Source organism: Fukomys damarensis, unplaced genomic scaffold (assembly GCF_012274545.1).
Source record: "Fukomys damarensis isolate Sample0158 unplaced genomic scaffold, DMR_v1.0_HiC HiC_scaffold_33, whole genome shotgun sequence".
NCBI classification, from domain to species: domain Eukaryota; kingdom Metazoa; phylum Chordata; class Mammalia; order Rodentia; family Bathyergidae; genus Fukomys; species Fukomys damarensis.
In genome coordinates this window covers 46439853-46455533 of record NW_022900945.1, presented here as the reverse complement: position 1 = coordinate 46455533, position 15681 = coordinate 46439853, and the positions used below count along the sequence as shown (strand labels likewise).

The 15681-nt window shown below is 43.7% G+C and overlaps 1 protein-coding gene and 1 long non-coding RNA gene across 3 annotated transcripts in view; one reads left to right on the top strand and one right to left on the bottom strand.

Annotated features, from left to right (window-relative positions):
• The window catches only part of Slc22a15 (solute carrier family 22 member 15), a 64755-nt gene extending 60735 nt beyond the window's left edge, over nt 1-4020 (bottom strand). For both annotated transcript variants that reach the window (XR_004515086.1, XM_010631206.2), the window contains exons 1-2: nt 3907-4020; nt 2704-2916 (exon numbers count right to left, since the gene is read on the bottom strand). Coding sequence is in view for 1 of the 2 variants with exons in the window: in XM_010631206.2 (XP_010629508.1) it covers nt 2704-2916; nt 3907-4005 (312 nt within the window). In the remaining variant the exon portion in view is untranslated. The remainder of the gene's footprint in view (nt 1-2703; nt 2917-3906) is intronic.
• Nucleotides 4021-15412: 11392 nt separating this feature from the next.
• Nucleotides 15413-15681, top strand: part of LOC117284033 — a 49405-nt gene continuing 49136 nt past the window's right edge. The window contains exon 1 of the long non-coding RNA XR_004515118.1: nt 15413-15564. This is a non-coding gene — a long non-coding RNA (uncharacterized LOC117284033). The remainder of the gene's footprint in view (nt 15565-15681) is intronic.

The following is a 15681-nucleotide window of genomic DNA, read 5'->3' as shown; positions in this document are numbered from 1 at the left end:
GGAGGGGAGGGTGAAGGGAGGGTGGGGACAAGGGGAAAAAATGAGAACCAGGACCTGGCATGTAAAGGTACAAGATCCCAATAATGAATGTAACTGTACTGTCTACCTAGAATGTACCAATAAATTAAATAAAAAAAAAAGAAGTGTGGTATGGGTACACAATGGAGTATTACTCTGCCATAAAGAAAGATAAACTTGAGACGGCCATAGGTAAATGGATGCAATTTGGGACCAGGATATTAAGTGAAATAAGACAACTTTAAATATTGCAAGCTTTCTCACATATAAGAAACTCACATCTATATATTTGAGGAAGGGAGAGAGAGGAAGAGAGAGGGAGAAAGCAAAACAGAGGATAGATGAACAGGAAGACAGGAAGTAGTGAGATGTTTTTCAAAGGGATGGGGGAGCAAGAGATGGAGGGAGGGGTCACCGAAGGGAGGGAAAAGAGATGGAAAAAAAAAGAACTGAAAGAAAAATGATGAAAATGGAGCTTCTACAAATGAGAAGGGGACCAAGGATTGGAGGGAAATAATAGAAGACGAAGAAAATAAAAAGAATTAAGATGTGTTATGTACATGTACCAATTCCACATGACAGATATAATTACTGTGCACTGCAAACAGGTTCTAATAAATAGACACTGCATTGCCATCCATCCTGCAAAAAGTTCCGCTTCACTTTAAACACACTCATCCTGTTGTTCTTTTATTTATTTATTTATTTATTTTTCTTTTGGTTTTTTGAGACAGGGTCTCACCTTGTAGTTGAGACTGACCTGGAACTCACTAGGTAGCTCAGGCTGGTCTCGAACTCACAGCAGATCCTCCTGCCTCAGCTTCCCAAGTGCTGGGATCAAAGGCATGTGCCCCCACTCCCGGCCATCCCGTTGTTCTTGCCACTTTGTGAAGCGGTTCTGAAAGTCCTCTTCTGCGTCTTTAGTTGTGCTGTCCTGCCTGCCTCACTGCCCTGAATTGTTTCTAAAACATTTACCTTTCACATTCATTTTGACCATGAGGAACCGTCAGAAGTTGTGCGTTGCCGGATCCTGTGAATACAGCATGTTTTTACAACCCTTTCCCCTGGATGGTACCTGGCAGCACCATTTGCTGCATTTTTCACCACACCTCATAAGACACTCACAAAAGAGGACCTCCAGAACTGCTTCAGAAAGCGGCAGAAGACAAGTGTGCTCAAAACAAGGCGCATTAATGACAATGTCTTTTACTATAATAAATTTTAAAAATAACATTCATCATATTTTTAATCATATCTCATAGCATTCAACAGTGCTACTTGTCATTTTCATAGGTGGGCAGTGGTTACACCTACTGTTGTTGCTAGACCATGGAGGTACAAGTTTGACCAAAACACCGTTTCTGACCTCAAAGACCTTTCTTTAAAAAATGGAGTTGAAACAACAAACTGTAACATGAGTGCAAATAGAATGCTACTGGAGCAGAAACAGAGTCTTTACTTCTGGGGGGCTTGGTTTCTCTAGAAAGATGACCCCGAATGTGGGTCTTAAAGGGTAGGTTAGAATTTCACGGGAGGAATCTGGAGAGAGTGACAAGGGCCTTCCTGTCCCTGGCAACAGGTTTAAGTCGAGATTTCAGTGCATGTGTGAGAAACAGCGAATATTCTTGGCCAAAGTGCTGAGAGGGGCTTGAAATGAGTGCCCCGAGCAAGCTGTGAAGTGTGCGGGGCCTTGGGGTCTCTACTGTGTCCTGTGTGCAGTGCGGGAGTCACTGGAGGTTTCTGAGGGATGGATGCTGGTTAGAAATACTTGGTAGTTGCCTGAGAAGTTAAAGCAGAATTAAAGTAGCAGGGGGGGACTGCTCGGAAAAGGCCAGCTGGTCTCCCCTGGGTTTAGTAGGCCCCACCCAAAGGACAGCAAGCCAAAACTCCCAGGAGAGGGAAGGCAGACACACATGCACACCAGAGAGGGCGCCCTCCAGGCCTGGACGGTGCGGTGCAGGAAGCAGGCGGCTGGGCACCGGCAGGACTCTGGCGTCCTGCGGGGGAGTGGTAGGGCAGGGCCAAGGCAGCGACAGGCCTGTGGGCAGGCAAAGGAACAGGAGAATTTCAACATCTTCACAGCCAGCACAGCGCTCCCTGCTCCTCTTACTCAGGGCTGTTTCTCCCCACACTGTGTGCCCTCAGTGTAGGGGTCTTTGTCACTGGCCGGCTCAGAAGGACCACGGCCTCCTCTGTGGCCGGCCAACCCCCCTTCAAATCAGCAAGGGCAACCATCTGCACCTAGTACCGTACAGTCAAGGTGCCCTACGTGGTCCTCTCAAGGGACTGCATTGAACAATGAACCGTGGGGGTTTTAGATGGGTCGTTCCCTTTCTCTCGCTTTACTCTGCCAACATCTGCATGTGCAATAATGAGAGAGGAACGTTTTAATTCACTTTTTAAAACGACGCTGTGGGCTGCTTTGGACTTTAACGGGACACGGCGGACTCTTTTGGAGTGTGTATCTTATTTCATCTAACTCATTTGGTAAGATGCATATTTCTCCCCGGTGTAGTAAAGGAGGAAAAAGAAGGTTTTGAATAGGTTATCCTTCTTTAATACATGAAGACCTTTAACTCTTGAATCACCAAGAAAGTTATTTGAAAGTGTGGCTAAAATTTAAATCAAGAGAAAAGTCCAGACAAGGAGAAATCGCATTTGAGCAATGAGCGCGGCTCGGATTACCTCGGAGGCGATAGAGGTGAAGCCGCCACTGAAATGCACGTGCTTCCGGATCTCGCTGCCGTTGGCTGTCAGGAGCCAGTCCCCGAACGCCTGGTCTTTGCCGGCTGACTGGTTGCCGTGGCTCTGGTTGGGCAGGAGCCCGGCCAAGTCCCAGTGGTACGACGGTATGGCTCCGATCAGGGCGATGAGTATGGCTTCCGTGGCCACGTAGAGCTGCAAGGGGGAACACACGAGAGCAGACGCTGCAGGCTTCACCTGAGGAGGGGAAAGGTCAGGAGGCCCGCAGCCCTTGCAAGGTCTGTTTCTTGCTTTGGAGTTCGGAGCCTCACAGGAGACCACGCAGAAACACGGCGGAGGGAGCTTCCCACCCTACGGGAAGTGGGACCGTCAGCGCACTCCACCTGCGGAATCCTTTATGAGTTTTCCTGCCATGTCTGGGATAGATCTGAGACCAAAGACTCCGCTCCTACGGTCTGACGCTGGAGGCCAGGGACACATTATTGGCTCTGATTTAAAAGGACTGAAATCCCGGTTATTTCCTCCTCCAAACTGCATCTTCCGCTCACACCAGCACTCACCAGGGGCTCAGGAGCTCCCTGGCCTAGGACTTGTGACCTGGGCAAGACTGAGTGCGACACAGTTTACTGTCTCTAAACATACGAAATGTATTAAATAGCCTATAAATATATTAAAGCAATTAAGCCTAATCTGTACTTCGAGTAGATACAAAAATTCATCGGATTTAAAGACGTCCAAAACTCCAGGTATAAATGTTTATTTCATAACCATTAGCTGTAATTTTAAAAACTTGGTTTAATTTAACTATAGTGGTCTTCCACCATAAAAGCAAATATTCCACCGATCTGTTCTACAACTATTTATTGAATACATTTATCATTTGTCACTGATGGTTCTGGGCTCTGCAACCACTCACAACTAGGCTTACAGGCTGCCAAGCCCCACGCAGCCATGGTACACTAGGGTTTTCCATTTATTTAGTTCTCACTGTTGGAAGATTATTTCAAGTTTAGAGTATATTAAGAAAATGCCTAATTAGTCTGCTCTAGAGGGAAAAGATCTTACTTTAAGAAACCATCCTTGTGAACTCTGAACTTGATAAAAACATAGGGAATGTCTGAAAACTGCAAAGCATGGAATTTCTCTAGGGCGTGTGATAGGAGCCCGCGGGACGGGTGAGCTGACCGAGGTATATCTCCGTGCAGAGGCTCCTCCAGAGCGCTCTCTCCAGGCTGCAGAGAATTCCAGTGGGGGCCCCTTCCGCACCCTTCTGCGGGGGCTCATTCGGCAAAGTGGATAAGCGAAGAAGCCAGGGGCAGAGTCATTTATCATCAGGAGATGATGGAATTACTGTCAAGGAAAGAGAAAAGGAGTCGCGACACTGTATGCATCACAGAAGAAAGCTAATGTAAAACGCAGGATGTGATCTGCCCCTCCCGAAGGCTGAGAGGATGGATACAAGGCAGTCCCAATCTGCTCCGAGCGGATTGACCGTGGGCCTCTGGAGACACGCAAAGCTGCCACAGGCCAGTATGCGCGGTGATTTACGGTAAGATGCGAAAGAAAACATGTTGCCCAGTTTACATGCTTCCGGCCCCTATTTGCATACGATTAAGAATGCTTTAGAATAAGAGGCAGTAAGCTTATAAAAATAAAAACCTTCATAATTACAAGAACAGATAGATTACACGTTGAGCAGGAGCAATAATTACAAAGTCATTTCCCTGTGTTTAGTGACTGCCCTCCCTGATTACAATCTTCTGGGGTTTAACTGATGGGTATAAAGAAACGGAAAACATGGGGCAAGAGAGCTCTTTTCTGAAATGACTCAAAACACATGCTCTGCTGAATGAACAGTCTTCAATCGGGCAAAGAAAACTAGCCATGTATTCTCTCTAAACGAGCTCTTTCTACCTCTGTGCACGTCACTCTCTCGATGTGGAGGCACCTTCTACAATGAACATCTGAACTTTCCCCATCCGAGGAGATTCAAGTGCAGACTGGGCCTTCCTTGCCATCTGCCTTCCTCTGCAGCCCTCCAGACAGCTTTTCCTGCTTCTGCTCACCCACAAAGCTCCACATAAACTTCCTAGAGCCCACGTTACTAGAAAGTAATGCTATGTACTTATGTCTATCCACCTTTGGCTTCCAAAGCAAACACACCGCACTAAGGACTGAGCGAGTGGTAAGGGTGGGACACTAATGATAACAGCACATGCTTCTGCAGTGCTAACCATGTGCCCATAGTAGTCCCGGGTCCTGCTGGGTGTATATGAAAAAGCCCTATTTTTATCGTAATTGTTCTAGGATGTGCAACATTTTAAGTAAAAGGGGAACTGTTTCAAAGGGTCCTCTAATCTGAGTCATGTGTCATTATGAAGGCCACTGCTCTAGGCAAACACAATTTACACAGCGTGGTTAAAAAGGCAGAATTAGCCAGGCGTAGTGGTGCATGCCTGTAATCCCAGCACACTGGAGGCTGAGGTAGGAGGATCGATGTAAATTCGAGACCAGCCTGGGCTACATTGTGAGTTCCAGGTCAGTCTCAACTACATAGTGAGACCCTGTCTCAAAAAACAAACAAACAAGCAAACAGAAAAAGAAAGAATTAATGCTGATATATACCTTTCTTCATAATGCAGCAAACAGGGAAACCTAGTTTATCAGAATTATCCCTATTAATTGGTATTAACCAGTTCCATTCTTAGCCACCTGCAGGGAGAGTACACATTTTCCATTTTTCTGTCCTCTGCCTGACCTGCACAATGTCTTTCTAGCCCATCTAATGCACAAGTGTGAACACACACGTACACACACACATACACAATCCTCAACAGAATACACAGGGCCACAGAAAGGTAAGAAACTTGCAACTCTTCTGTGCAATGCCAGTCTCCACAAAACCTTAAGTCTGTGGTCTTGCTCAGTTTTGTTGGTCATGAGGGAGACGAAGTAGATCAGCAGCAATTACACTGGGTGATAAATACTATGCAGTGGGCACTGTGAGCTTAGGTCAGAGAGGTGAGGCTTAACTGCAAGCAGGTTAGTGTTAGGTCCTCCATACCTGAGCCACATACACAGGTCACGTTGTCATAGGTAGTCAAAGATCGGCTTGGCCCTCAACTAGCCTGGGGATGCATGTCCCCATGGGACATGGGGGTGGTTTTCCTTTGTTTGCCACCTTTGGCTCTCACAGTATCACATAGCTCACACATCCACTTCCTTCTCCCCAGCAAACAAAAACATCCTCCCATTCTTTTCTCTCTCACTCTACCACTTCCACCCACGTACTTTTGTCTAATGAAATCGCACTCTTGGTGGATGGGCCTTAAAGCCACAGTGAGAAACCGCTATCCATTCTCCTTCTAAGTGGGACTAACAACATCTCAAAAAAATTCATTATCTTCTGGCTCTACCTCCAGGGAAGGCGAACAAGTGCCACAGATGGCTGGATTTTTTTTCCCCTCTCCCTTTCAATGTAATTATAATTTGAAAAGTGACTAAAATGTATGAGAGGATTGAAATTTTGAAAGTTTCAGAAAATGAAGCATTAAAAGTAATTGTATATTAACACCATTATAAGCTTTCATAATGTGTTCCACAAATTATATCATCACAACATCTTGCACTGTGAAGTCATGGTTAAGTATTATGTTTATTCTGTAAATAAGATAAATGAGATACGGAACGATTAAGTGATTCTTTCAAGGTTTTGTATAACACTAACAACAAAACCGGGATGAGAATGGGAGCCACTTAACTTTGGGACCAGAGCCTTTTTCAGGGGAAATAAAAGGGGGGGGGACATCAAAGATGACTTCATTGTCCTTACTGTGAGACTTTTGTTTATTCGGAACTTAGTTATCTAATGCAACAGCCAGACCTCAATCACAAAGGCAGGACCATGAGTCCAGTACCCAACACAAAGGGGGCATTCAAGAGTTGGCTGATATTATGGCTTGTACGTAGATGTCCTCCCAAAGCCACATATGCTCATAGGTAGAGCTTTTAGGAGGTGGCTGGATCTAGGGTGTGTGAATATGGATCAAGCGTGTGTGATATCTGGATCAGTCCCTTAGTTGGATTGGCGTAGCTCTGGGCATGGCTGAAGGGATCTACTAAAGTCAGAAGCCTCACTGGTGTGAGTGGCACCAATCAATAGACATGTAGCCTAGACGGACTTTAAAGGAAAAGATGGAAAGCAGGCTGCTGCTGCTTGCTGCCTCCTGCGTGCTCTGCCATGTACCAGTTCTCCTCTTCATGCTGCCCTGCCTTGGTTGGAAGCAGCCAACTATGGACTAAAACCTCTATTTATTTATAAAATAAAGTTTTCCTCTGTTAACTTGTAGGTGTTGTTACTTTGTTCCAGAAACACAAAAAAGTAACTAAGAGAGCTCACTCACTGATAGTACCCATATAATTTGTGTATAGAATTTAAAATGCTCTTAAATATTCTGTATAGCTGGTACCTGTAAGTTAAGTACCTTGGTCTTCCCTATTCTAATCTATCTACATCATGCCTCCAAATCAGCTTCCCCAAAATTCATGAAAGTTTTCTGGAAAAAAAAGTATTAATAGAGAAATGATAAATTTCATATGGTCCAACTGCTAACTTATCCACATTCAAGCCTTACACACTGGCCTACTCAATTCCCCAAGCATGACTTGACTTATTGTGTGGTGTGAAAAGCATTAAAGTCTCTACCTGAGTCTGAACCTCAGCTCTAGTGAAACCTGAAGAAAATCAAACCTCTCTGAACTTCACTGGATGCTAATGGGACATCTTTTTCCAATTCATTCATGCTAACCACCCTACCCTGTCCTGAGGGTTACATGGGACACTTCACCAGTTCTACCAGATTGTGGCATATGCTACAGGAAAGGTACATCTGTGCTTCCCTAAATCAGTGGGCAGAGCCTGAAACTAGGGCTGGGGAAGAGGCTGAGATTCTGCATCTCTAACCAGCTCCAAGGTGCTGCTACTCTGGGCCACACTGTGCAGCAAGGAGAGAAGAGGTTAGTCCCTCTCTGTACTTTTCCCGCCTGGAATGACCTCCCTGTTTCTCTCTAAAATCAAACTTCAAAGTTCAGTTCAAGCCCAGCCATCTTTCTAAAGGCTTCTCAGTGAACTCCTCTAGACCAGTCTCCTTAATATCAGATGTAATGGTTAGCTGTATTATTTACTGGGAGAATCTTGCTTTGTATCATTATTTGTGTAGATAGAGTTCAATCCTAATTTCTAGGGAATTGTCATGTACTTTACAAAACAAACTTAAACATAACTTTCTCCAAAACACACGTATACATCATATACACTTTCAAAATTAATTCCTTAAAGAATAGTGTGGTTAAAATAAAGATGAGTTAACCAATAATTCTGGAATGTTGTTTTTGTTCCTACCATTAAGTAAGACTTTGGACAAATTATTTTATCTGCATCTGTTTCTCTCTCTCTCAAGTAAACTAGGAATGCTATCACCTTACCACCCCTTTCTGTTATTTCAGTTTAATTTCAAAGAAATTTAGCAAGCACCTGCATGTTGTAACACATTATATCATGTATCTCAGGTGAGAACAAAAATGGATAAGAAGTCCTCCTTTCTTTCTCCTCATGACACATACACTGAAGTGGGGATAACAAATATATCCGAAGCTATAATACGAGGCAGGTTGTAACGAAAGCTTTGTGCGCCATAGGAGAAATGACATCCATGAAAGCACAAAGAAGGAGGATGTGAATTCTACCCAGGGGAATCAGAAAACAAGTTGTGAATGTGATACTCGAAGGAGGTAGTGAAGGACTGTTAGGAGTTCTTTAAAACAACACTCGGGAGAAGGAATCATTATTTATTACTTCTTCTAAGTCAATTCAAATAATTCGATTCAAGTAAATTAACATAAAAATAAAATGTGGTATCAACAGCAATATCACTTGGCAGATGAGTATTATTAAAAATAAATACAATGTAGCTGATGTGGTGGTACCTGACTATAATTCCAGCACTCAGGAGGCTGAGGCAGGAGATTGTAAATTCAAGGCCAGCCTGGAATCTATAGCTAGACCTGGACTCGAAAAAAGAAAACAGAACAAACAGAAGCCCATAGTATTACACAGCCAAGTGTTGACTAGTATGCTTTTTATTCCAAGTAGGTCACAAGAGATATTTGCAGGCAAGATTTTAAAGGTAGCGAAAGTGAAAGCACAGCACAGCGGTGCCTCTCATCCACTGTCAGCGACTGTCAGGCTCACCCTGTGGGTGTGGCAACCGCAACTCCCTCCTCTGGCTCCTGCTGCTGCTCTGACTCCTCCATGAGGCAGAGATGCAAGAATACGGTGAAAGGCACCTGTTTCATCCAGGCTGGAGGTAGTGAGAACCACTTGGATTCATCAGCTCTGATGGGCTTCCACATCGTGCCTCCCTTCCCAAGAGCCTGCCCTGCAGACCAGGGTCCAACGTCACATGTGAGGTCAGTCGCCTCGCAGGGACTGCTGACTCAGTTCCCCCAGGAGGGCCATCCAATTTCTATGATACTTTATTCATCAGTTACACACATAATCTCTCTCTCTCTCTCTCCCTCTCCCTCTCACACATACACACTCACACGCACGCACAAACTTTCATCCCAGGAGTTCTGCCTCCTTCCTCTCTAGCTAAACTACGACTGACACAACCACAAACAAATACGCCAAAATATTAGTATTTATTAAATCTGGAAGCAGGGACACGTGTATTTGTGACATTATTCTCTGCATTTTTCCACTGGAAATGCTTCATAATTTAAAAAGAAATTTTAAAAGAAAATGAATAATAAATACAATGAAATCGACTAGTTATTAGGTAATGTTTTCTGCTGAAGTCTGAGTTTTCTTTCATCCTTCAGTTCTGGTTGCTTTTCTTTGTTAAAACACAAATATCTGAGAATGTTTTGAGAAGTTCTAGCATCAAATGAGATTTTCTCCTCAGGCTTTACCTTTAGTAAGGATTAAAGAACTGAACAAAGGAATAATTCTCTCAGTGTATGAGTTAATGCTATTTAAAACAATTTCCAAATAGCACCTAACCCTACCATTCAGACTACTCTTTGAGAATGCAGAATGAGACAGGATTAATATCTGATGGAATAACATGGACTGGAGAACAAAGCTTAGTGATATCTTTGGACAGAGGTAGAAATACGTCTTCCTCTTGCACATGGGCTTTGATAGAGAAAGAATTTCTCCCTGGAAAACTATGATAGGTGGGCATAAAAATTTATTTTGAAGTAAAAGGAATTAGAAATCTTATACCAAATAAGCTCTATTTGATCCATGAAGTAAAGACAATGAATATCAGAGGAGAAAGACGAGAGGAGTCAGAAACTTGAGCTTGAGAAAAAAGGCGTAACTATTAAAAATATGAGGTTGTTCATTTATGAGCACATCGAGGCACTCAAAATATTAAGGGACAAATAATAATAAATAATAAGACAAAAAATCAGGTGACAAAAAAGATGACTGTGCATGTTTTCACAAAAAAGTCTGAGAGGCTAAATACTAACATGTGAGCTAAATACTAACACGATATTTCTGGGTAGAAGCGTGGGGGATTTTTTCCCTTTTTATTTTCTCTTTTCCTACAATCACCACATACACTCTGTGGAGTGCAATATGACACGGCTTGGTTTGAGCATTTGGTCACGGAAATCAGCAAGGACTCCGTCCAGCTGTGTGTGTCATCCGACTTGGTGACCTCTTCCCTCTAAGTCCCCCTTTAACTGGGGTGAGGAGCCAAGCAAGTATGGGGCAAATCCCCACTTCAAGTAGTTACACAATGAACTATGGGTACTGAGCAACGTTAAGAAACTCCAGTCTTGCAAAATGAGTTAAACTTTCGTGATCCAGCCATTTCGAAGGGCACAATAAAGGCTAAGTGCACTCAGCCATCTTGCGGCAGAGCAGTGCACCTGCCAAGTCTAGTACTTTTTCTGCTTGCTCACCCGGCCTGTTTTCATAACTGTAAAGATTTCCTTTGGGCGGTCCTTCTCTGCCAGGGTTGGTGGGGGCTGCACAATTCTCAGGAGACACCCCAACTCCCGAGAAGTTCCAAGACAGGGGCCTCTACACCTTGAGAGGCCTTTAACACTGTAGCTCCACAACCCCCCAGGAAGCTCAGATTTACAACTTGCCTTGCTTCACACCAGGGGGCAGTGTCCGCCTGCAGACAGCAACTTCCCAAGGACAAGTGTGACCTGGAGGGCCCCACTCAGGTAACGGGGGAAGGATTACAAAAATTCTCCTGTTTATCATAAACTCTCAACAGACCCACCTTCCAGGCCGGTGCCTAAGGTCCACCTAACTAGACTTCAAGAAGCAGAAACTTGTTCAGACTAGCAGAGAAGCCTGGTAGGGGGGGTCACACGTCTGGTGCATGGTTCTCCTCCCTGCTGAGCCTCTGATAGTGCTGAGGGCTAATCTTCATGGTTGTGATGCAATAAGGTCTCCACTGACCTTTATGGTAAGGAGTTTAGGAAAACCAGCTGTCTTTGCAGCCATACTTCATCAACAGGAAATCTTCCTGTGCATCTGCTGTGGAGGGAGGGCGAGGGCGACAAACACAGCATGGAAGGAGGTATGTCGCCGGGACAGTGTTCTGCCCAAAGCTTCGTAAAGCACCTTGAACAAAACACACTCTACCCACTCTACCACATGTGGTGTTAAATGACCACAGCCCACAGCCATCAGTGATTAAAGGAATATCAACTAAAAAGCACAAGCCATTGCTCTACCTGGGCAAACTGAGAACGCTCTCCAGAGAGAGACATCTTCTGGTCTTTACCAACTTTTTGGCTTGAAAAAGCAAACTTAATAAAGTAAGAATAAATTATAAAAGTTTACCATACGGTCTTCATTTTAAAAACACAATATTACAGATCTCTTTTGTATCCCACCCAAAGCCCATCCTTTCCCTTCCTTCCCAAGAGGCAGTCTTGTGAATCAGGTGCTGAACTTTCTACTTCATGTGTTGATATTTCTAAATGGTTAATACACACTCACAAACTAAATATAGCATTGTTTATGTGTTCTTAAAATTTATATGAAGAAACTTAATATTTAAACATTAAAATTTGTATTGTATTTATCATGCTTCCTTTTTTCACTTAACATATGGTTTGGAGATTCATCTATGTATTTATAAGTGGTTGATGTCTTTGTTTGTTTGTTTGTTTTGGTATCAGGGATTGAACTCAGGACCTTGAGCTTTCAAGGCACGCAGTGGCAGCACTGAGCTAAATCCCTGGCGCACTCATCAATGTATTTATAAATAGATCTCATTCTCTCATTTTACTTGTAAGGTTCTGCCAAATTTATACCACACTTTACCCGCTCACTTTTAAAAGTCATTTAGGTGGGCGGGGAATTTACCTCAGTGGTTCTGCCACCTGCCTTACAAGCGCAAGGACCAGAGTTGGATCACCTGGTACCATAAATAAATAAATAAATAAATAAAGTCATTTATGTGGTTTCTAATTTTTGTTATTACAAACAGTACTGTAACTATAATATCCTTACTCATATGTCCAAGATATACTGTGGGCTGTGTACCTAGGAGTTCACTGCTGTGTTTTAAATTAACTAGATGATGCCTAATTGTTCTCTAAATAAGATAGTTCCTATATCTCATTTTTATCAGACTTGTACTGTTGGACTTCTTAGCCTTTGCTAATAGAATCAATGTGAAATGGTATTTTACAGTCATTTTGGTACGCCTGTCTCTGATGGCCACCTAAGGTAAACACCTTTACACACGTTGACTATGACAGTTTCCTCCCCTGCAAAATACTTGTTCATTCATTGTACTTTCATGAATGCCATGAAGACATATTTATTGCATGGATCATATGAATGCTTTGGTGGTTCTAGGGCTTGAAAAATGAGGTTATTCAGCATTTGCATAACAATAATGCCTTCTTGGACTCACCAGTGCTGTACCTCAACAGGAAATTCGCAGCCCTGCATCCCAATTTTGCTGGTGAAACTAATGCTTGTTACAGGCTACATGTTCCTGTATTAACGGACGTGCTAAATTCTGTGCAAATCATACTACAAGGTCAGGAAAATGAGAGGGTTGGAGCCTCTGATTAAAACAAACAAGCAGGATCAATTTTTGTTTTATGTCTAATAGAAGCAAGAAATAAGAATTTTCTTCCAGCCCGCCTGCTCCAGACAGCCTAGCAAACAAGCATGTGTGTTCACAAACAGTGACACCAGGCATCAACCTTAGAATACCACAGGAAAAGACCAAGAGTAATAAACTAAATGGAATTATTCATATTTAAATACAGTACCACAAATGACTCTGACCTTGGGGAAGGCAAATATATTTTGAGGGTAAGAATTTTTATAACTGTAAACTCGTGAATCTTACTGCTTATGCATAAGTCAAGCATTTTTACATAAAGCAATCTTTTCTCTTTAACTCTTTCTTTTATGTACATTAAAACCACATAGCTATGTCATCAGAGCATTTGTATCCTATCATTCTAAAGAGAAACTGAGGCCGGGCGTGGTGGCACTTGCCTGTAATCCCAGCACTTGCAAGGCTGAGGCAGGAAGATTGCTGCGAGTTGGAGACCAGCCTGGGCTACACAGTGAGTTCCAGAACAGTCTGAACTACACAGTGAGACCCTGTCTCAAAAAAAAAAAAATAGAAACTGAAAAAAATCCTCACCTATTCTGTATGTATCTGAAAGCTAAACACTATAGAGATTCAGAATTGTGTTTGCAAAGAGTGTGAAGGCACCTCTTTGATGACTCACGTGACTGAATTGGTAATTCAAAAAAATCAGTTAACCTGAGATCTTCAGAGTTGGCTTTGTATGTGATTTCATTCTCGTAGCCGGTACCTGGATATATTTGAAGCAAAGGAAGTTAAAATGATTCTTAAATAATAGCAGTGGTCCTGCAGGAGAAAAAGGAGTCTATGAAGATTCCAACTCTGTCCCTCTATCCTGGGCCTCTGGCCTTGGCTTAATTATAAACAACCCACAGGTACAGAAAAGGTTGAAGCAAGGGTCCTTCCTCGCTAGGAACGCCACTGGGCAATTGTTCTCCACCTTCCCTGGGCAATGGGAAGACAAGCTCCTCAATGTAAATAACAAGCAAACAATCAAACTTTCGATTAAGCGAACTTTGTGAAAGGGGCCTTTTACTTTTCCTCTGTTAGGGAAAGAACCCCAAGAAACATGAATTGTCCCTAATAACCCTCACACAATTGTGTGATGGGTCACCCAGCACTCCTATTTCACAGACCAGCTCCCCCAAACCCAAAGCAGTTCCAACCAGCCACAGTGGAAAGGCCTTCGGGGAACTCCATTCTCATATTAAGGATAGCTCTAGCGGCCCTGCAACCACCCGCACCATGCAGCTCAAGGGGACTGGTGAGTCCTAGCTGGGAAGGGATCACTCCTGCCTGGAGTCCTCCCTGGGCCAGCAGTGGACACCTCCCCAGCCACACCTACAAGACAAGTGGCACACGTTACCAGTAACACTGAGACCTGGTGCTTGCAGGAATATTGATCATAAGTCAGCCGAAGTTTAGGGTACAGTCCTGTCATGGGCTTTGGTAGCAAACTCAAACCAAATGAGTCAGCAATAAACAAAAGCAAGCAGGGAAATCTACCAGGTCCTGACCGGAACATCAACCTTGTCAATACCACACTCTACTGAAGACAAACTTATTCCAAGTCAGTAGATACTCTGACTAGGCAAGTAAGAACAAGATAACACAGGAAGCAGAAGGTAGGAATTGGGCGGCGGAATTGGACAGGATTGTTCAGAAAGTTTCTAGTTCCTGCAACTCTTGGTTAAAGAACAAGAAACCATTATAAACGAAGATCAGACATCATAATTACAATTCTATTTTCCCCGTATTAAATACTCTTATAATTTAGCATGAATATTTTTCCTCCACAAAGAAAGTGCATTTAAACCTTAAACAATGAGCCAAAGGAACTTCAGAATACTTCATTACTTCTGAGCTAAAAAGTTATTCTGCTACGAGTAAGAACTATCATATCAGCCTGTCACTTGGGCCACTTTTCTAGCTGGTGGTGAAATCAACTGATTTTTCAAATATTCTAATGGAGAAAAGAGAATCTATGTTAATCGTTACCACCCCAGTCTTCCTGCAGAGGCACTGCCTTCTGCAAGGGTTAGACAACTTGAGAACGGGTGATTTTACCCATGACCACCCTGTACTTCCTTAGATTAACTATCATCACACGCTAACTAGCTTTTGAACTGTCAGCCTACCCTAGGCACTGCCACTAGAATACAAGCCTGGTGAGAACAGGAACCCGGATCTGTTCATTACTACAACCCGGTCCTAAGTGTATGACCCACACTCGTTCCTTGCGTCTACTATCTTCAAGGGGGGACACGAAAGAAGGACTTTGAATGCAATACCTTTAAAATAATGAGAGAAGCAACTGATGTCAAACGAGCCCTTTAAATCGGTGGAGCGGTAATTCTTGCCCAGCAAAGTGGACCTGTAGTGACCTTCACTACATGGAACCCACATTTTTAAGTTGTGCTGTAAGTAGGTTCTGGGAATTTTACACAAAAGAGGTTCAGCAAGGTTAATTGCACATTGTGGACGGCATTTTCCCAAAGCTGGCCAGACGGCTAACTGACCTAGCAGAACACAAATAAACCCCACGCACGGAAAGACCCTGGAACAGGAAGCTCCCTCAGACCCGGAGAAAGTTGCTGTGAGCTGCAGGAGGCCGCGCTCCAGGAGACCTTTTGTGTGCGGGTTTTTGAGGACGCTGTCCAGGCCTCCAAGGCGACAGCCCACAGTTCAGGTAACCGGTCCCTTTTCGTGGCGGGTAACGCAATCCTGCATCCCTTCTTGACCAGACCTGGGCCCAGTGCCGGCCACACGGCCTGCCACCCCCGGGCGGCGGGACAGCAGGCCCAGC